The sequence below is a fragment of the Lepidochelys kempii genome, chromosome 3, assembly GCF_965140265.1.
Source record: "Lepidochelys kempii isolate rLepKem1 chromosome 3, rLepKem1.hap2, whole genome shotgun sequence".
NCBI lineage: Eukaryota > Metazoa > Chordata > Testudines > Cheloniidae > Lepidochelys > Lepidochelys kempii.
This window is the reverse complement of record NC_133258.1, coordinates 198,597,566-198,617,856: the sequence shown is the minus strand read 5'-3', so window position 1 is coordinate 198,617,856 and position 20,291 is coordinate 198,597,566. Positions and strand designations below refer to the sequence as shown.

General features: G+C 43.3%; 1 protein-coding gene across 14 annotated transcripts in view; it reads right to left on the bottom strand.

Moving 5' to 3' along the window:
• TASP1 (taspase 1) overlaps window positions 1–20,291 on the bottom strand; it is a 157,266-nt gene that overhangs the window by 100,839 nt on the left and 36,136 nt on the right. For all 14 annotated transcript variants that reach the window (XR_012158326.1, XR_012158327.1, XM_073339577.1 and 11 more), the window contains one exon: window positions 6,883–6,989. Coding sequence is in view for 12 of the 14 variants with exons in the window: in XM_073339577.1 (XP_073195678.1) it covers window positions 6,883–6,989 (107 nt within the window). In the remaining 2 variants the exon portion in view is untranslated. The remainder of the gene's footprint in view (window positions 1–6,882; window positions 6,990–20,291) is intronic.

Below are 20,291 nucleotides of genomic sequence, written 5' to 3'. Positions count from 1 at the left end.
CCTGTTCAGTCGACCTGAAGGGCTCTTAAAATCGACTTCTGTACGCCTCCCTGATGAGGGGAGAAGAGCTAAAATAGACCTTGCTGAGTCGAATTTGGGGTAGTGCAGACGCAAATTGACGGTATTGGCCTCCACGAGTTACCCACAGCGCTCCATTGTGACCGCTCTGGACAGCACTTTGAACTCCAGTGCACTAGCCAGGTACACAGGAAGAGCCCCGGGAACTTCTGAATTTCATTTCCTGTTTGGTCAGTGTGGCGAACTCAGCAGGAGTCAGCAGCACAGGTGACCATGCAGTCCCCCCAGAATCATAGAATGTTTCTACACTCCCCCTATCATTTCCATCCCTGAGGTTATCACAGATTAGAAGGCGAAAAAAACGCACTCGCGATGACATGTTTTCCGAGCTCATGTAGTCCTCCCGCACTGATAAGGCACAGCTTAATACATGGAGGCATTCAGTGGCAGAGGCCAGAAAAGAATTAAGTGAGTGCAAAGAGCAGAGGCAGGACGCGATGCTAAGGCTAATGGGGGAGCAAACGGACATGATGAAGCGTCTGTTGGAGCTGCAGGAAAGCCAACAAAAGCACAGACTGCTGGTGCATCCACTGTATAACCGCCTACCCTTCTCCCCATGTTCCATAGCCTCCTCACCTAGACGCCCAAGAATGCGGTGGGTGTGGGGGGAGGGGAGGCTCCGAGCGCCCAGCCACTCCACTCCAGAGAATGGAGCACACAACAAGCAGCAATAACAATAGGAATGTTGGTCGCGCTGAGGTCTGACCTAGTCAGCAAACAGCATCAGCGAGCTTTTAAACGTCCAAAGGCACATTCTACCACCATTCTGCACTTGCTCAGCCTATAGCTGAACTGCTCCTTACTACTGTCCAGGCTTCATGAACCATGGGAGCAAGGGGCAAGCTGAGGTAGGTGTGACTGTGCGGTGTTGCCGGCTGGGAGAGCAGCCTGAGGCAGAAGCCTCCAGCTCGCATGATATTCCAGGGAGGACTGAATCTCCATGAGATGAAACTTAAAGAAGAGAATGACCTGGAGTCTCTGGTTCCCATTCAGTGCTCTAAGAGGAGAATAGCCATGTCTGTCCAGGTGCCCCAATCAACCTCACGGAGGTCTGCCAGGAGCACCCAGGAGACATACGACGGCTATCAGTCCTACCGCACCGTCTGCCGTGAAAGCAAGAAGCTGCTGATGTGTAGCAATGCAGTACTGCATCTGCCAGCAGTACCCAGAAGACATAAGGTAATGGTGAGCTGAGCGGGTTCCATGCTTGCCGTGGTATGGCGTCTGCACAGGTAACCCAGGAAAAAAAGGAGCAGAACGACTGTCTGCTGTTGCTTTCATGGAGGGAGGGGGGCCTGACGACATGTACCGAAAACCACACGTAACAATGTTTTTGCCCCATCAGGCATTGGGAGCTTAACCCAGAACTCCAATGGGCAGCGGAGACTGCGGGAACTGTGGGATAGCTACCCACAGTGCACTGCTCTATAAGTCGATGCTAGCCATGGTGGTGAGGACGCACTTCACTGACTTAATGTGCTTAGTGTGGACATACACAATCAACTGTATACAATCAGTTTCTAAAAATTGACTTCTATAAAATTGGCCTAATTTCGTAGTGTAGACATACCCTATGAGTACTAATAGCCCAATGGTAAGGGCACTCTCCTGAGAAGCAAGAGAGACTCTGGTTCAAGTCCCTGCTCCACATCAAGCAGAGGGGGATGGAACCCAGCTCTCCCACCTCCTGGATAAGTACTCTACCCACTGCATTAAAGGCTGTAAGGGGTCTCCTCCTTCTCCTCTGTTTCTTGAAAATGGCTGACTGGGCTTAGGCATCTAACTGCAGAAAAGGATTCATGGCTGTGAATCTTAAGCAGAAGGATGACTTCCAAGCAGTATCCCCAAAGGGAGGAAGGAGCTTTGGAATCCAGTCCAGATCTGAAGATAGCACTGCTGAACCAAGTGCCACACTGGATCTAGCAGCATGGGACATGGTATAGTGTTTCTAAAATGTATGTATTGAAGACTACGTAGTGGCCCTCCATAGCTCATATACTAGCACATTCTTAAATTATGTCGTAGATGTTACCTATGATCTGGTCAAATGCACTATCATCCTTTGGGGGGAGTAGGGACTGAATGACTGCAGCATCGTAAGTGATAATACATCCAGAATACTGTAAAAGGCAGGACCTACCATCAAAGCACCAATGTCCAAGACCCTATGGGCTGATGTGATGACTACTAAAAAGCCATCTCTGCAGATGAGTAATATGTCACCCAGATTGTTCTGACTGCAGGCACAAGTATATATTTCCTAAACTCCTTAAATCACAATTAGAAAAAGGAAAATACTCACATACAGTTAAGTTAGTTAAAATATCTTTAAAACTAAATTGCATTGGCAATCAAGTCCAACATGCAATTTAGGGCTTTTGTTTTTCAAAAGCAGTGGGCCTGAACAAAGACTCTTGTGTACATACGACTTAAACCCAATGTTACTCAAATCAAGCAGATGGCAATTCTTCAGGCAAGTGGCTTGTTTCAATATAACTGAAAAAAAGCTTAACAGCCAAAAAAAATTGCAGATTAAGAACAGGACCTTTTGCCATCCTCTAGTACGAATAAACATTTTCAACCATGTTCGAAGTCAGGTTTTTTTAAATGGATATTTAGGAAGGGAATGGCATTTTATACTGGAAAGAAGAAGTTAATAGGGGGAACAAAAGTGAACATCTATTGCTGATAATTACTTGTGTCTGCGGTCAGAACACTCTGGGTGACAGTTGGCCAATCAGTCAGTACTCCACGCCCAGCTGGGGAATAAATCACCTAATCCACTTAAACAGAAACAGCTCCACTTATGAATACATTTAAGATTAGCTCACATGCAAAGGAATATAATTTCTCAAACTCTGTATCATCTAATTATTTAGCATGCACATACAATCTTGAAGATGTGGAAATGTATTTTAGGTCAATTTCTAGTTTCTTCACCCCTAAATGTAGTGAAGTTAAACAGATTTTTAACTTTAAATTAGAAACTCTCATAAAGAAATGCTAAAGAATAACAGAGATTAGAACTTTTAACTAAATTGTAGAAATTGTGAAAAAAAAACTAAGAATATTTTGTTGTTCACTTGGGCCTTGTCTAACCAGTCAGCTTACAGAAAGCACACTAGCCCACTGTGTGGATGCTGCTACTGCACACTAAAAGTTCCACAGTATGCTTTGACATACTGCTGTTCGATAGCAAAACTACTCTGGTCAGTGGCATTGTCTAGTTCTTATATAAAAGGAGTACTCAGTGCTATGGAGGAATACTTTAAAGCAGTCGTGGGCCGCATACGGCCCGTCAGGGTTATCTGCTAGCGGGCCGCGAGACAGTTTGTTTACACTGACCGTCCGCAGCCATCGCTGCCTGTAGCTCCCAGTGGCTGCGGTTCACCATTCTCAGCCAAAGGCAGCTGCCGGAAGTGATGCCCCGAGCTGCGAGAGCGCTGCGAACTCCAGAGCCCCCCGGTATTGCTGAGGTTTTTTTAATGTGCACATTTGGTATTACAATGTCACAAAAGTATTTTACCAATCTGTTTTAAACGTTACCTGCAATATATTAACAGTAAGACTAATACTTATCAGTTAACCATTTAACATTTTACATCCCTAGTTAGGAGCTGTAGACTACAGAGGTTGCCTCTTTTCCTCTTCCTCTGAGGGTACACTCTGCTTTCGCATCTGTTCCTTCCATGAACCAGAACAACAGGTACTGAGAGAATGGCACAGCCATTTCGCCTACATTGTCCATCTTTAGCTTTGTGAAAGAATAAAGAGGAAGCACTGGAGGGACAGGTCAGAACCCACCCCCAATACATGCAAAGAATGCGGGGAAACCCCTCCAAGATGGGTAGGGAAAATTCTGCACTTCTCAGAAGAAGTTTACTCTAGAAGTGCATAAGTATATGAAATTTTGAGGATTGTATGTTTTGGACACCAGATGAAGTAGTGAATAAAGTTTTTGATTATATTTAATCTAGTAAAATATTCTGCCTTTGGTAATGGAACCTTGATGCCACGCTTTAACTTAGCATGAAATGCTGTTGTAAGCATTAAAAGTCCCCTTACACCACCTTAATTACAATGGCAGTGGCAGGTGCTACTGCACACTCAAACAAGGATCTGATATCCTCGTATCAGATTATCCAAAAGACTTAATTGATAGTGATTCCTCCAGTATGTGTTCCACTGACTCAATTTTATTAAGCCAAATAGTGGAGATTCCAAACTAATTCAGACCAATTAACATGCTAGTTTTCCCAACACACAGATACACTGGGCCAAATGTTCAATTGATGCAGTCACGCTGAAATGAATGAGTTATACTGATTTACACCAGCTGAAGATCTGGTCTTTTGAAACTAGCTGAAACTATAGTTTATGTTGTGCTACCTGTACCTTCCTGGCTAACACCAAGGCAATGTAAGTGCATATGGCCTCTCAACTGCAACTGCATAAAGCCAAGTCAGGACACTGCTTTTTTCTGAAGAGGCTCCAGTGAAATTAGGACAATCACTCTGGCTGTAATTAAAAATGTTGGGTTAAAATATTCACTGGCGTGGAACAGGTTTGTCAACCAAATGAAAGGCACCCCAGGGGAACTCTGTTAGGGGAAAAAAAGAAAAATCAAGCTCATTGAGGTTTTATCCTGTAATGTGCAAGTACCATGTAAAGGCTCCAATCCTTACATTTTTAAATATTCACTTTATTGTATATGCAAGTTCTACTCCACTTCATGACTTCTGAAAAATCCACCCAACAAAGAGAATGGATGTCCAAAATGAAACATTAAATGAGTAAACACTATCTAAACAAGACATTTACATGTGAACTAGCCCTCTGGAAAAAAATTAAGGCTGTGAAAAATGGTGTGTTTTAAGAAATCGGAAATTCAATTGACTTTCACAAGACCCTCTGAGTAGTCAAGCTGTCCACAGAGGACTGATCCAATTCCCACTGCAGTCTGAGGGAGTCTTGACTGGTATTAGTGGGTCCAGAATTGGGCCCAAAATGAGTTATCCAGGTCTGATTTCAGTGTAATTTTTGTTGAGTGTGCTACAGAATTGCTACATCCAATTATTTAATCCCTCATCTGAACCGAGGGAGGCCAGGGACTAACATATCCCTCTTAGCCCTAAAGTTGTTCCCTTCAGATCAGATTTGATGCATATTAAAAGCTTTCTCACTGGCCTGCAACTGCCTGCATTCTACATATTACGTAGACACATTATTTCAGCCCACAGCGTTGTCAATCTGGTTTCTTTCATAAGGACCGAATTCACTGAAATTTAGAGAAAGTGGTGGGATTAATCAAATTACTTACCACTAAGCAGAGTTCTCATATTTGGTCATCTCCTCTACTTACTATCCCTGGTCTGTGGGTGCTCCCCATAACTGCTGCCACATGTCCATTGAAATTTCAAATTGCAGGTTGGTAAAATCACGCACCAGCACATGTATCAAGCATTGACCTGCCCCACATTACATGAATGTCAATACTCTGCAGAGACCCTCCTCCCTCAGTTACAGGGAAGTGTGCACAAGCCTGTAAGCAACAGGCAAAGGTCAGATACCAGTAAATAACCCATTTTCCCCCTCTAATTCTTATCTTCTCTACTGAGCCTTAGCACCTTTACATAAGGAAGGTATGGACTTGAGAATGTAGAAGAAATAGGCCTGATTCTTCACTGCCTTGCACCTTGTGCAGTCATTTACTCCAGTACAGAGCAACGGTAAAATATTATTCCACTTTCATATGCAGTATTATTGTCGCCACATTGGTCCCAGGGTATTAAAGAGACAAGGTGGGTGAGGTAATGTTGGTCCAATAAAAGATATTACCTCACCCACTTTGTCATTCTAGTTCCGTAGCATTTACGTGCACTTTAAATGAGGGTAAGTGACTACAAGCCAGTGGAGAATCAGGCCACCAGAGTCTGGAGAACTGGCTGTCCAAGAAAGGCATTGGCCACAAACAAAATGCAAGTAAATGTTTAAAAGAACTACTACCCTTCACTTTCACAGTAGTCATATTTCACGGAAGGGATATGTTTGGAATAGGCTACAGCGGTTGCCTTGCTGCACTACTTGTAAAGTCTTCAATAGACCAACCCCACAGTTGTGACTTACACAGTCCACCACTAATTTTTCTTTTATTTAGTATTGTACTAAGTATCCTACTTTAGCCAACTATATATTAATACTCCTACTGTAAACCTATATATTAAGCAACAGAGAGACATGATGCTGAAGTGACAACAAAGGCTCAAAAGTCAAACTAGCAGGGAGGGGAAGAAAAGGAGAGAATTGTGGCAGTTTTGTAGTAAAGGAGCATAAGTAACATGGGCCAGGTCAATACTAGATGCATGAACTGATGCACATTTACCTACCTGATATTTCAAATTTCACCACCTCCAGGTCCACAAAATAGTGTTATCAGGAAACATTAAAAAATGGGAAACAATGATAGATCCCAAGCTGGAGAAAATGTTTTATTAGATATTTATCTGCCCATATTTACACTTGTCACATTTCCACTTTAAAATGTGCAATAGTGTAGATATATTTACATCACAGACAAGACAAAAAGGCATCTTTTTTCTCAGTTCTTTTGAAATTGCAAATAGCAGGAAGTTCTATCAGCACAGAAGATAATTTAGATGATCTGATATTATACCATAAGATGGCCAAAGATGAGTAGTTTGTGATGCTATATCAGGTCACTTCATCTACAAAATGAAAATTTAGATGTGAAATTTTCACATTATAAATTATCTTTGCGGTAAGAGTGACAAAAGATCTACTCACCTTTTCACTGGATTGTCTTCTTTTCTTTAGCTGAATAAGATCTGTTTCCACCTTTTCTGCCAGCTCCAGCTTCCTTTTGTTCCTCTTAAAAGCTGCTAAACTAAACCCTATAAAATATTTTAGAAGCATTTAACTAATGAAGGGTTATTCAAACAAATACTAGATTAGTAAGGTATTACACTTCAGAAGTCTCTTCCACCCCACATGATTAGTAGCAATAGCCAAAGTTAACATATAGATTGTGTGAAGTTTCAGTACTACAGATTTTACATCTTTTACTAAATCAAAAGGAGATATTGTTCAAATATAACCTTGAGTAAAATACCTAATGCAGACAAGTCACTGAACACATCTGGAAGTTATGATGCCCTAAATATCTTCCTATTTGGCAGTCATGTAGCAACACTAGACAAAAGAAAAGCTGTAAGTGTCTTGTTAGAATGATTGTTTTGGACTGTTAAGATGTAAATAGATGCCATGTGAGCTTGTTTTGATGATATCCATAAGTTTGTGTAGCCTCTTCACCATGTTTAATTATATATCTGTATGCTCACCCACATATTTAAATCCACATAACACACAGGCAATATTTTTATGCACCATAATCCAGCACAGGCTAAAGATCAATACATCCTGAGGATGCATACATGTGTTTCTCCACATTTAATAACTACATTTAAAAGGAAATGTTTTCTAAATTACAAATAAAAATGTGATGCTTAATAAAAATGATGGTGTATTCTCAGTTTGAGGGTTTTGTTTTACAAAAAGCATATTGACAGGAACACTTTTGTAGTTCAAATTAGTTTTGACTTAATGTTACCCTCAGATTGTCTTAATTCCCCCCATACTTCTAAGAGGGATAGAAGAAACATTGCAGCGGGTATTCCCTTTGATAAGCAGAGACCTATACAGGTATATTCCAAAGCCAGTGAAAGTTAAATGCAACAAATCCCTACATCACAAAAGAATGTTTAATTACATTTCAAATATAGCTGAAAATAGCTTTCTTTCTGTAGAATTATCATTTACAAAGCCAGCACAGCTTCAGGAGCAATCTATTAGTTAAGTGATACTGCCTAGTAAAACTAGCCAAAATTCAGAGTTTCCAGTTCATGGAATATTTCAACATTTCAAAATTTGGTTCTGGCCAGATTCAGGTTAAAACCAAATGTTTGAAAGTTTCTCATGAACCAGGAATTCTGAAAAAGAATTGGTTTCAAAAGCACCAAAGCATGGTGTTTCCCAAACAAAATATGATCCCCAAATCCTGGTACATTTTTTGTGAAACTGACATGATACCAGTTTCACCACTATTATTCAATGGTGGACAACAGTGAAACTGACAAATTTCAGCAGCTGCCAGGGATCCCGGGGTCCATGGCTCCTGGGCAGCCTTGTTATGCAGACTTCCCCAGAGCTGGGCACCCCAGGGCTTCCAACCTTCTGGATCGTCTGACTCTCTGAGCTACCTGACTCCCACCACCTGGGGAGCCAGCTGGCCTGCGGTCTGGGCTCTCAAGGACTTCCAAGCTCATTGCAGGAGCCTAAACCCTAACAGTCACAGCTCAGGCTGAGGTTTCCAAGTTCCTGGGTACAGTGGCAGTGAGCCTAGGACCACTGTGAGCCCTGGCTCCAGGCTCCACAGCAAGATGCCTGAAGACTTCGAGACCCAGCTCAATCCAGAGGCCCCAAGCTTCCCATTCTGCTGTGGGGACCCTAGAAACCTGTGATCTCCAGCCCCAAAGCACTCTACATAGCTGGGGTGTACCTGGGCCAAGGACCTATGGTTCCATGGTGACCTGGCAGGGACCAGGAAGGTTTCCTCAGGACTTTCTAACCTGCTCTACTGCCTAGCCAGCAGAACACAACTTACCTTTGCAATTCACACAAAGTTTCATGGAAACTGTAGTTACATCTTCGGCAATTGAATAGGGAAGATTGAAAGACACCCAGTGCGTTTTCCTCTTTAGCTTAAAAGATTTTTAAGGTATGAAAATTGTGGGGACTAAACTATCAGTCTCCTTTCCTCTCTGAAGTGATTGAGAAAGCTAGTCTTCACAAATCCATTAAAAATTATAGATTCAGGAACAGGACAACCTGCAACAGCCAAGAAAGGAACCCATCCCATCATTCAGAGCATAGTAAAGCAGGAATTCGTTAAATATGCCTATATATGATTCAATACAAAGAGCTCTTTAGCGTGTAAACTGATCTGAAGAGTGAAAAGAGAACAACACTACATTGGAAAGATTACTCCAACTCCAACTCGGCTTGGTTTGAGAAACTGTCCTAAAAAGTACAAGCCATTTAGAAAACACGTGAATTTAAGTTCAATGTTTAACAGGTAAACTTTCAGGTTGACTTGGGCCTCAATCCAGCAAGACACTTAAGATCGTGTGTAACTTCAAGCAGGTGAGGACTCCTACTGATGTGCTCAAGTGCATTTATTGGAACCTAAATGGCTCATGGACAGTGATAAGGCTCTGGAGCTCTTCAGTTCTAGGTTACCAGTGACCTTAAGTCACTGTCATCTGAAAGCTGTGTGGCAGTTTAAATGAACAAATTAGTGGTTTCAGTCCTGCATGGACAAGCATACATAGACCTAAACCACAATTAATACTAGTTGGAACTACTGGTAGCATTGTTGGCAATGGCAAAGGACTGAATGGGTTTGGAGACTGAACTATTCACCCTGGAAGTGATCCTTCAAGAATAAGACTCATGCACATTGATAGGACAGGGTGGAGGATATTTGCACTTCCAATACTCTTGGCTTATCTGTTCAAAGTCCAAAAATCTGTGTGGAAGCGTATTCTGCCAGTCCATCCTACCTGCCCTGAGGCTCCCCTCTCCTACAGCTGCTTTTACAGCCTATGGTGTGAGTAGTGGCCACAGCCCATCTGTACCACTTGTATATCCACTGGCCCAATGCCTGTACATGATTATGGAATATATAGGCCAACTCACATCATGCTACTAATACTGTCCTGTAAGTTAGTTTACGCTGGGAGAGCACTAAGACCAAATGATGCAATAAGTGCACTGTAGGATGTCTCCCATCACTCTTGCACCTTGGTTGGCTACTTCGCCACTTCAACTGCACCCTCAACATATGAAGATCTCCGAAGTTCAATAGGTAAAATTCACATGCTATCAATAGAAGACATGAGTCTCTAGCACCTTTCACAAGCATAAGAGTTAATTAGTTTTGACTTTAAAGTGTACTTTCATTTTTCACTTATCTAAAGGTTTGTGCTTTCAAGAAGCATACTCTCCTAGAGATTTGCTTTTAAAGCCAATTTTATACATAGGTTTTGATTCAGTGCAGTATGTTGTAATAGTATTTTCACAAAGTCTTTTCCCTTAACATGGCCTTTCAAGAGGGCACCACTGGATTACCAAATGCAGGGCATAGGACAAAGGCCATCATTACTCAAGAAACTGTACATGCCTAAAGGTAATAAGCAGCAAATAAACATGAATTTGGGATACCAATATGTCATTCAACTCCAGAAAACTGGTAAAAAGTATTTGCACAGTTTTAGCCTCCATAGCAGTTAAAATTTATATAATCATGATGAGATTACAAGACTGGTTGGCATCACTGATTCAAAAAATCAATATAACACATTAAATGGATTAAAAACTGATCTCAAAGAGTAACTGCAAGTCACTTTTCATCCAAAGCCAAAGGTCATGTTTCTAGCGGAGGTCCAAAAAAATTGGTTCTTGGCCCAATGATATTTGAATCTATGATTTCTGAAGGATATAAAACTGCTAGAAAATCACAGATGACACCAACTGGTAATATAGTAACAATAGATCAATTTAACAGAGATCTGTATTGCTTGGAAAACTGGTGTTATTTGAACATGTTTTTTAGTGCAGTCAAATTAAAGGTCATACATCCAGGAAAAAGGCAGGTCACACTTAAAGGATGGTTAACTGTATCCCAGAAAGAAATGACTCAAGAGGACTTGATGGATGACCTACTGAACACAGACTCCCAGGACAATGCAATGACTCAGAGGGTTAACATGATCCTTGGATGTACAAACAGGGTGTGAAGGGGTAAACAAACCCAACACTGGGCCCAAAGGGGTCAAAAGGCCCAGGTAGCCCTGCCCTTTCGGGTCTGCTGAGCATGCTCTGGCTGGAGAAGTGGGTTAAAAGAAGCACAGAAGCCCAGGAGGACAGGCTGCAGGAGAGATGACTCCTTCTCTGGGAAGCTAGACAGAAGGCTGAGCCTGAGAGGGGACTACAGAGTGGATAAGGCCCACAGGCAAGGCCTTCTCCAACCACTACCACGTTTGAGAACCAGCAGATCCTGCAGGGCCCTGCTCACTTGGACTCCTTTGGTAGGAAGCAGCCTAGAACAGCGGACTTAGACTTTCTGCAGGGAGGACCCTGCTGGTGTTGCTTCCCATGGAACCCTGGGCTGGGACCCAGTGGAGAGGGAGGGCCCCGGTCCCCCTGCTATACCCCCCTGAAGAACAAAGACCCAGATGTGGGTGGAGGCCAAATCATTTACAGCTTAGAGTCAGAAACCAGGCACTTCTACTGCTCTGACAGAGAGACAAGGGGCTGGAAGTCAGGTGCACTAACTGCTAACTGCACTAACCTCTCCAAGCACCCTGTTGCACAGGGGAATCAGGTCTGTGCTCACACTTCAGAAAGGATGCTGAGTAGTTGGAAAGGGTTCAGAATCATTAAGTCTGGGAAACCTGCCTTACAGCAAGACAAGCTCAATCTATTTACCTTAAACAGGAGGTTGAGACAACTTGAACATGGTCTATAAGTACCTACATGGGGAGAGATTCTGAATAGCGGACGGTTATTTAAGATAGCAGAGGTATAACAAGATCCAAAGGCCAGAAATGAAATGTTGACAAATTCGGACTAAAAATAATATGCAAATGTTTAGCATCTAGAAGAATTAGCCATTGGAACAATTTACTTTCGGACATGGTAGAATTTCCCTCAGTTCAAGTCTTTAAATCAAGATTGGAGGTATAAAAAACTATGCTGTACTCAGCCACAAGATACAGGTTTTATTCAGAAATTACTGGGTGAGATTTTTGTCTATAGTCAATCTAGATCACAAGGATCTCTTCTAGCATGAAAACCTGTAAGTGACCAATTTCTAGCCCTATACACTTAAAACACAAATGTAAAAGACCATTAGAGCAGTAATATTGTATTTAGTGGTTGATCTAGTTTCTCACCTTTAAATATGGCCTATACAAAAGCAAAAAACAGTGAATTGTAGAGTTGTGTCTTTAAAGTTAAAAATAGCAAGGATAAGAGAGGATTTCAGCAGCTAGCTGATGTTAAGATGGTCTTCCCCTCTTGCCCTCATCATCACCACAAATCCCATGAAACTTCTAGTCCATCAGTTCCTACACTGACAAATACCTCAGCATGTACTTCAATGGCAAGGTCAACCACCACATAATGCAGAATAGAATAAATCTGGTAAAGTCAGTTACAGTTCCATAGTTAAAGTTTTGCACAAAACTGGGATTTAGCCTTTTATTTAGGAAGAATAAAACATATCCTCCCCAAAATTAGAGCACTGAGAATTCTTGAGTAAATGCATTAATTTATTAGAGTTTAATAAGTTTAGCTCTTGATGTCAAACCATTGTCCCTAATGCTCTTAATGGAGTCTCTTCAGACTTCCCTTATAGTTGAAACTCACTGAAATCTTATGCTTATGCTACACTTGATTTTTAGAATTGATAGTTTTCTCTCGGCTATTTTTCACTAATGAAAGTTTCTCCTTCAGTAGGAATTCTGCTAAGAACTGCCCTCTTTCAAAATGGCTGCCACCACCTATTGTTTTTAAATAGGACTCAGACCACAAGCTGCCCTTGCAAAGAGTGCCACCATTTACTTCCTCCTCAACGTTTCTCAGCAGCAGAAGGGGATGGCATCTTCCCCAAACCACTGTTGAGAACAATGAGCTGTAGTAGCCATTTTCAAAATGGCAACTCTTCATGAGTTTGAGGTAGAATTGGAGGGTATAACCCCGTTCCACTGTGCTGAGGACCCAGCAGTCTGAAGTTATAGCAGTCCACGCCAAGAGGAAAGGGGAAAGGCAGTTGGAGAACACTGGGAAAGATGGATCCTGGGAATAGTCTGGTAGGTCGCCCTCAGGCGCACCCTCAAAATGACTGTTTGGCCCCCTGCTTATTACAGGTTGAGCCCTACAGGGCCAAGGGTGGAGGCGGGTGGCTCTGGCGGTGCTTGTAACCCTTAGCTCATTTATGGGGCTGGTCCTGCCAAGGCTGGCTCCCCTGGCCCTGAGGCTGCTGTGGTTTGAACCGTTTACATGCTGGGGCTGGGACGTAGAGATCCAGGGTTTTCAGGGTGGTGCGGGAGTCCCTGAGGCTATTCAACTTGCTGTGTTTGCTCCGCAAATAGGGCCCCGCCGAAGGGAAGGTCCTGCAATGACTGCTGGGCCTCGGTGTACAGCCCATGGAGGAGAAGCCAGGAGACTTGCCACATGGAGATAGCAGAAGCCATGGTGTGGGCAGCCGCAGCATTTGATGCTGCCTGGAGGGCCGCTCTGGCCGCAGTCATGCCCTCATCAAGGATCACTCTGAACTCCTTCTTGGAAGCCACGGGGAGCAACTCTTCAAACTTGGCCATGGCTTGCTGCATATTAACATCATATTGACAAAGGAGGGCTTGGTGGTTGGCCACTCTCAGCTGAAGGCTGGAAGACGAATAAACCTTACGTCCAAAGAGATCCAGCCTCCTCGAGTCTTTATTTTTGGGGGTGGCCCTGGGTTGTCCTTGTCTTTCCTTGTGGTTAACCGCCTCAGTCACAAGGGAATGAGGGGCTGGGTAGGAGTACAAGTACTTGTGCCCTTTGGTCAGCATGAAGTACTTGAGTTCGTCCCTTTTAGAGATAGGGGCCAGGGAAGAAGGGGTCTGCCACAGGGCATTACTGAGCTTGGAAATCCCTTCATGAAGGGGTAGAGCCACCCTGGCAAGAGCCGAGGAGCAGAGGACATCAAACAGAGTCTGAGAGCTCTTCCAATTCCTCTGCCTGAAGCCCCAGGTTAGAAGCGACCCCCTTCAAAAGTTCCTGGTGCGTTTTGGCGTCATCCTGAGTAACTGGGTGAGGGGGCCCTGTGATAGCCTTGTCCGGCGACGATGAGGACAGTGCTCTAGGAACCTCCACGGCCATTGGTGGTCCAACAGCTTGCTCCCTATGGTCCTCCTGGACCATGGAGTCTTACTCCCCAAAGCCTCGAGCACCGGAGGGAGATGGGATACTGAGGTCGCTGGCCTCTCCGAGGCTCCCAACTCTGATCAGGCAGCCTGGGAAGGTTGGGTGAACCCCCAAAGGTTCCAAGGATACCATGGCGCTGGCCACTGTGCTTTGGGCCATGGGACAGGTTCCGGTGCCAATAATGTAGATGGCACCGCTGGTACTGGGGCTTGTCCCACAGGCAGGGAATCTCTCTCCGAGCTGGAACTACCAGTGGAGCAGTCGGTCCCGGGCGACCAGGATCGAGCTGAACAGTGGCTCTTGTCCAACCAGTGCCAGTCACTACATCTCTAAGTCCACCTGTCCGAGCAACGCTGTCTTGGTCGGGCTCTCGGGTGTTCAGCGGATCTGCGTCGGATACCCAGTGATCCACGCATCATACTACTTGACCAGCACTGGGACACTGAACAGGACCGGGAGCTACTACGGCCCGGTTGCCAGGAGGATCGTCCTGAATAGGGCGACCTCCTTCTTGGAGGCAGGTGATGATGGCCCAGCAATCAGTGGTTTCTGGTGTCCGATTGGTCCCGGGGTCAGTACTGGGCCCTTGGAGACAGTCGGGGCCAGTCCCGGCATTCTTGCTGAGTGGCACATGCCTCAGAGGGTTTGTGCCAATCTACCAGCAAGTTACACCTTGAGTCCCTCAATTGGTGCCCCTGGTGGGGGACTGAGGTGGGCTCCGCTGAGCCTGCCTCTCCAGTCCTGAGACGTGACGGCTTCAGGTGGGCAAACATTGGTGGGACGTCCCTCTTAATGGGGATCAGTACTGCTGAGGTGGGGACACATGCACAGGTCCCAATGCGGGTTTTTCCTGACACTGGGGTACCGCGGGAGTCAGTGTGGGCAGCATGGGGAGCATCAGGATCTCTTGAGACACTCAAAGAGCTTCGAGCGTCGATGGCACCTGAAACTGGCTAGGGCCTGCCCCGCTATCCGGGGTCACAGGAGAAGCATGAGATGGGCTGCACTGCTTGACTTCTTCCCCAGAGCTGTGGAGGGGGATTGGTGCTGGCTCGTGGACCACGCTGGCAGAGCACTGCCCACAGAGGCCTCTGTGCTTAGTGCGGAGCTGGACTGCTGCTCCGGTGCCAGAGTGAGTGCCGACTCCTTTAGGAGCGCTTTCAGATGGATATCGTGCTCCTTCTTTGTCCTAGGTTTAAAGGACTTGCAGATAGAGCACTTGTGACTTATGTGCCCTTTGCTTAAGCACCTTAGGCAGCTGGTATGTGGATCGCTGATGGGCATAGGCCGTTCGCAGCAATAGCAGGGTTTAAAACAGCTGAGTCCCATTTGGGACTAACGAAAAGTTGAGAACTACTACTAAGGATAACTAAGAAACTACTAACTGTACACAACTATATTACAGATTTTCAAAGTTCACAAGAACAGAAAACAAAACAACGCTAGCTGAAACAGCAGATATTCCAGCACCATCACTGGCGGCAAGAAGGAACTGAGGGTGGGGGGAGCTGGCGGCGCCCCTTATACTGCGCCATGCGGGCGCCACTCCAGAGGGCGCCAGAGCTAGTCCCCTACGGATACTGCTGAGGGAAAAACTTCCAGCACTGGTGCATATGGCGAGCACACACACCTAATGTGAAATGGACATGAGCAAGCACTCGAAGAAGAATACCATGAATCTGACCACAGACACGATTTAAGGTTGATACTACATTTTTCATGATTTGACATTAATGATCATTAACTGTATTTGGCTTCCATGCAAAGTTTCATACATTAAAGAAATTCCGAAACAAAAAAATGTTCAAGTTTGAAGTACTTTAACAACTTAGGACAAAACATTACAGCAAATGTGTAATATAAACAAAGGAATGCAGAGTTAAACTTAAAACATGTTAAGTTATGGAAATGCACAATTAGAGCACCCAACCTCCCTAAATCTGTCTGGCAATTACACCAATGGGCAGGGGGAAACTCATCTATCTCTAAGAGACAGATTTCTCTATTCTAAGACCACATGCACCAAAATGCCTTATAATCATGTTACATGGCTGAGGGCAGAGGTAAGGTTCTTGGGTACCCTAACTGCATTTTCATAAATCAACATGTTTAGATTTCATTTCAATTTAATCTGACCTCGGAATTTCTTGAAGAGTTGTTTTGGGGAAAACTGCAACATCCCTGTAATACATTTACCCAAAACTACTACTATGTACTCAACCATAAATGCATCTGAATATAGTTTGCCTAAGACTCTACAGATTTGTTTTGCTGTTCAGCTATGTGATTTTGCAAAGGTTTTTGATAACTATTTCAGCGTCTTTGGAATAAAAGCTTTACAAAATAGCATATATAATGCTAAACAGTACTTTGGTCCTTAATAGGCTTCATGATTGCAGGGATACCTGTACAGTCCAAGCTGAGGCATCACCAGAAGTCAAGCTCTTCAGACCAAATTTGTGATATTAATTACAAGTCACATAATAAAGTTTGTGGTGTTACTTTATGGAATTATATTTCATGGTGAATATTTACTGAGCAAGTTATGTGAATACATTTCTTATCTTTGGGTGTAATTCTGTGGTTCACATATGAAAAGACATACTTTAATACAAGATGTTGCACGCTTTGAGTGTGTACTAACTATTTTGGAAACTAATCTAGCATTCCAGATTTCAGAGGACAAGTCTTAAGACCACAATCTCACAGCATTAGGGTTGTCCTATATGATGATGATTTCATAGAAAAGGTACAAAGTGCAAGAAAATTTGAATATTTTCAGAAAGCAAGATTTAGTCAAATCTACCTGTTCTTCACTTGACAGCAGTACTATTTATACATATGCTTAAATAATCTGATATTTCTATGACTGCATGTTTCAAATAGGCACCTAGTTAAATAAATTGAACGGATTTTCAAATACCATAACTGAGAAGTTTACTACTGTCAGATGCTTAAATCCTAGTTTTTGTTAGTGCACAACAAAAAATAAGTTATATAACCACAAGGTTTTCCATTCCATTCTCCTACTGCAATCTGTTCTGTTCTTTTGAGTAGTATTTCTAATCATTCCAACCTGGGTTCATCATTTGAATATTTCATTAATTTTTTTTCAAATACGATTAACAGATACAGCAATATAGAAATTTCTATCACGGTCAAATCACAAATATTAAATTCGGGTTAATGGTAAATCTGATACTTTTCTTCAGTAACTGATATATACAATTACAAATATAGATCTTCATAAGTATTATGTGATGTTTCTGCTGGAGTAGGTAACATGGTGTTTCTATACTGAGATTACCATTAAGGCAACATGTATGTTAATGATTCAAGATAGAGGCCAAGTCTACACTTACCAGGGATCGATGCTGCTGCGATCGATGCTGTGGGGGTCGAGTGAAGACCCACTAAATCAACCACAGAGCGCTCTCCAGTCGACTCTGGAACTCCACTGGAACGAGTAAGTCGACGGAAGAGCGTCTCCTGTCGACGCAGGGCAGCGCTATTCACGTAGCTGGAGTAGCGTAACAGATGACTTACTTCAGTAGTGTAGACAAGGTCATAGTACCCAAGTTTAAAATAAGCTATGAACCCAAGATAGTGGGAGTAGTAAGGATATGTTTTCTATCTTTGGAGATCAGATCAAGTTCTGACTAGTCATACAGCACCCCCTGGCAGTCAGTTCATAGAGTGGACTGAAACAGTATCAGAAAGGAGGTTTTTGTACACTTTCCCTTTTAACGCAGTTTGAAAAGAGAATACTGCAGTTGGAGGGAGGGAGTATAAAAAGAATATACCAGCAAATTACAGGAATTAAAGTGGCTTAGCACAGCAATCGGCTCAGCAGCTGCTAAATAACTACTGCATAACTGAAAACAGAAACAGATGCAAGTAATTAAAAATAGGTATGTTAATATGAAATTTAACTCTGATATATTACACCAGCTATACTTGGGCTAAATTGAATTACTGTATTAGATCTAATTTTCCTTCATATTGCTCCACTTTGACAAAGATAGCAGCATGTAAAGCAAAGTAATGTTCACCTGTTAGTAGTGTCACAGATTTTGACCCAACATGTGACAAGATAAAGCCATACAGCCACCAAGATTGTGTTTGCAGGAGTGAATCAATCTGTATGTCCCTGTACATGTAAAGTTTTCTGCACCCAAGGAACATGATTCACCACAGGAAGAGGCAGGCAATGGTATATCCATTATCTGCCATGGGCTTCTACCAGGGAGGACAGTTTTGTTTTACTGTGGAGCTCCATCAGAACTCATTATCAGATGCACTCAGTCAACACACCTGGGGGGCCATCTCCTGGGTGCCCTCGCCCCACTTTGCCCTGTGCTAAGCTTATACATTGTTTGGGCTGCACTTTGCTGCTCCTGGGTCTCAGAGAATTGCAAGTAAGCTTGCATCACTGTGATCCCTTCCAGGTAGACTTTACACCACTAACTGGCTAGAGTTCTGCCAGCAGAACACAGGCAGTGAATTGAGCTCATTTACTTGCCACATGATGAGAAGAAATAGAACTTCCATAGTTAAGGTTTAGCCAGAGTCTTCTGTTTAAGGGCCATTTTCCCCCCAAATGTCCTAAAATCCACATGTATACTCAGATTGTCAAAAACATGAGTTAGCTAAGCCTGACCTAAAACTTAATCATTCTTCCTAACCAATACACACACACTCTTCCTAGAGATTTTGAGATAATAACCCTTTCATCATCACCTTCAGAAAACCTTTTAAGAAAGAACCTTCAGTTACCTTTGTGGAACAATGTCTGTGCCACACTGCTAGTATTCACTGGAGGAGCAGTTGAGCAGAGGACAGGGAGTGTGCATCGCTGTATGAGAATGCCAGTGCACATTTGGAGATTTGGGTGGACACTCAGAATATGGAAGGGGTTATTAGGATGAGATGAAGTATTCTTGTACTCCACTTGTGTAGACATTAAGTGGACATAGCATATTACGGATAGTACAACTGTCCAATTAGGAATGAAGCAAAAATATGCTGAGCACACAATTTCTTTATTCACAATGCCTGCTGCCATTTCCACAGGGTCAGAGTTAAGGTTGGGGAGCAGGCAGGGGAAGAGGGATGTTACCTTAACTCTATTTCCTGGGTTTTAGTTTACATTTAGGCACCCTCTGTGTTCTAGAAGGGCAGAAGGCAGTGCTCGGCTACCTTAAAGTGCACCGTAACATTATCAGTGTTAGTGGGTTAATCCAAATGTTGTAATCCCAAATTAAGGTTTTATACAAATTTGCATTCCATCAACCCACTTCACTGAAACAGAAGTCACTCTCCAGACAGTGGTCATCCATCTAGACACACAAGGTGTGTATTATCAGCCCTGATCTTCAGTTTTTACTTCAGAACCTGATTCCCCAGAATAATCAGCTCCACAATTTGTGGGAACTGTAGACTATTTAGATCTACCTCCCTGTGGTAATTTGGGTAACATGTCTGTACAGTTTATGAATTCTGGTTGATGCTATGAATCTATTAAAAGATTACTATATCAGGGAATACCTAATTGTGGATGTTTTATCCACCACTTGCTGACATGGGCTGAAGCATGTAACTACCAGATGAGGGACAATGGACTGTACACTTACGCAAGGAAGCTGACTGGAGCTGGAAAAAGATACTTCACCAGCCCTTGCAGACTAGGTAGAGGAAGTCAAGAATGGAAAAACATAAGGAGCAGAACAAAGGAACCAGATGTTGGTAGGGGGGACATATAAACTTGAGAAATTCACAGACAGGAACAGGAAGCGTTGGGCAGGAAAGGGTAAGAGATGGGCAGGCTGTTATATAGCAGGGTGTCCTGTTTAACTGCAGACCAGCCAAGGTCAGAGAAAGCTAGCTAACCTAGAGAGGCTCCATGTTTCTGAAGGTAAGTCAGTAGCTGCAGAGAAAGGATCCCAGACAGCTCTGCTCAACGCCTGAGAGCTCACCAGAGTATCAAAGAACCTGACATAGGGAAATGTGTACAGGTGAGTTTATTATTTTGTGTAGATCTATTTCTTGTGCTATTAAGCAAAGAGCAATGGTGTTTTGGAAATCTGTGCCAGGTCTGTCTCTTTCTGATGGCTTTCACTATCCTGAAGAAGTGAGATGTAAACCCAGAATGCCTACACAGCTGG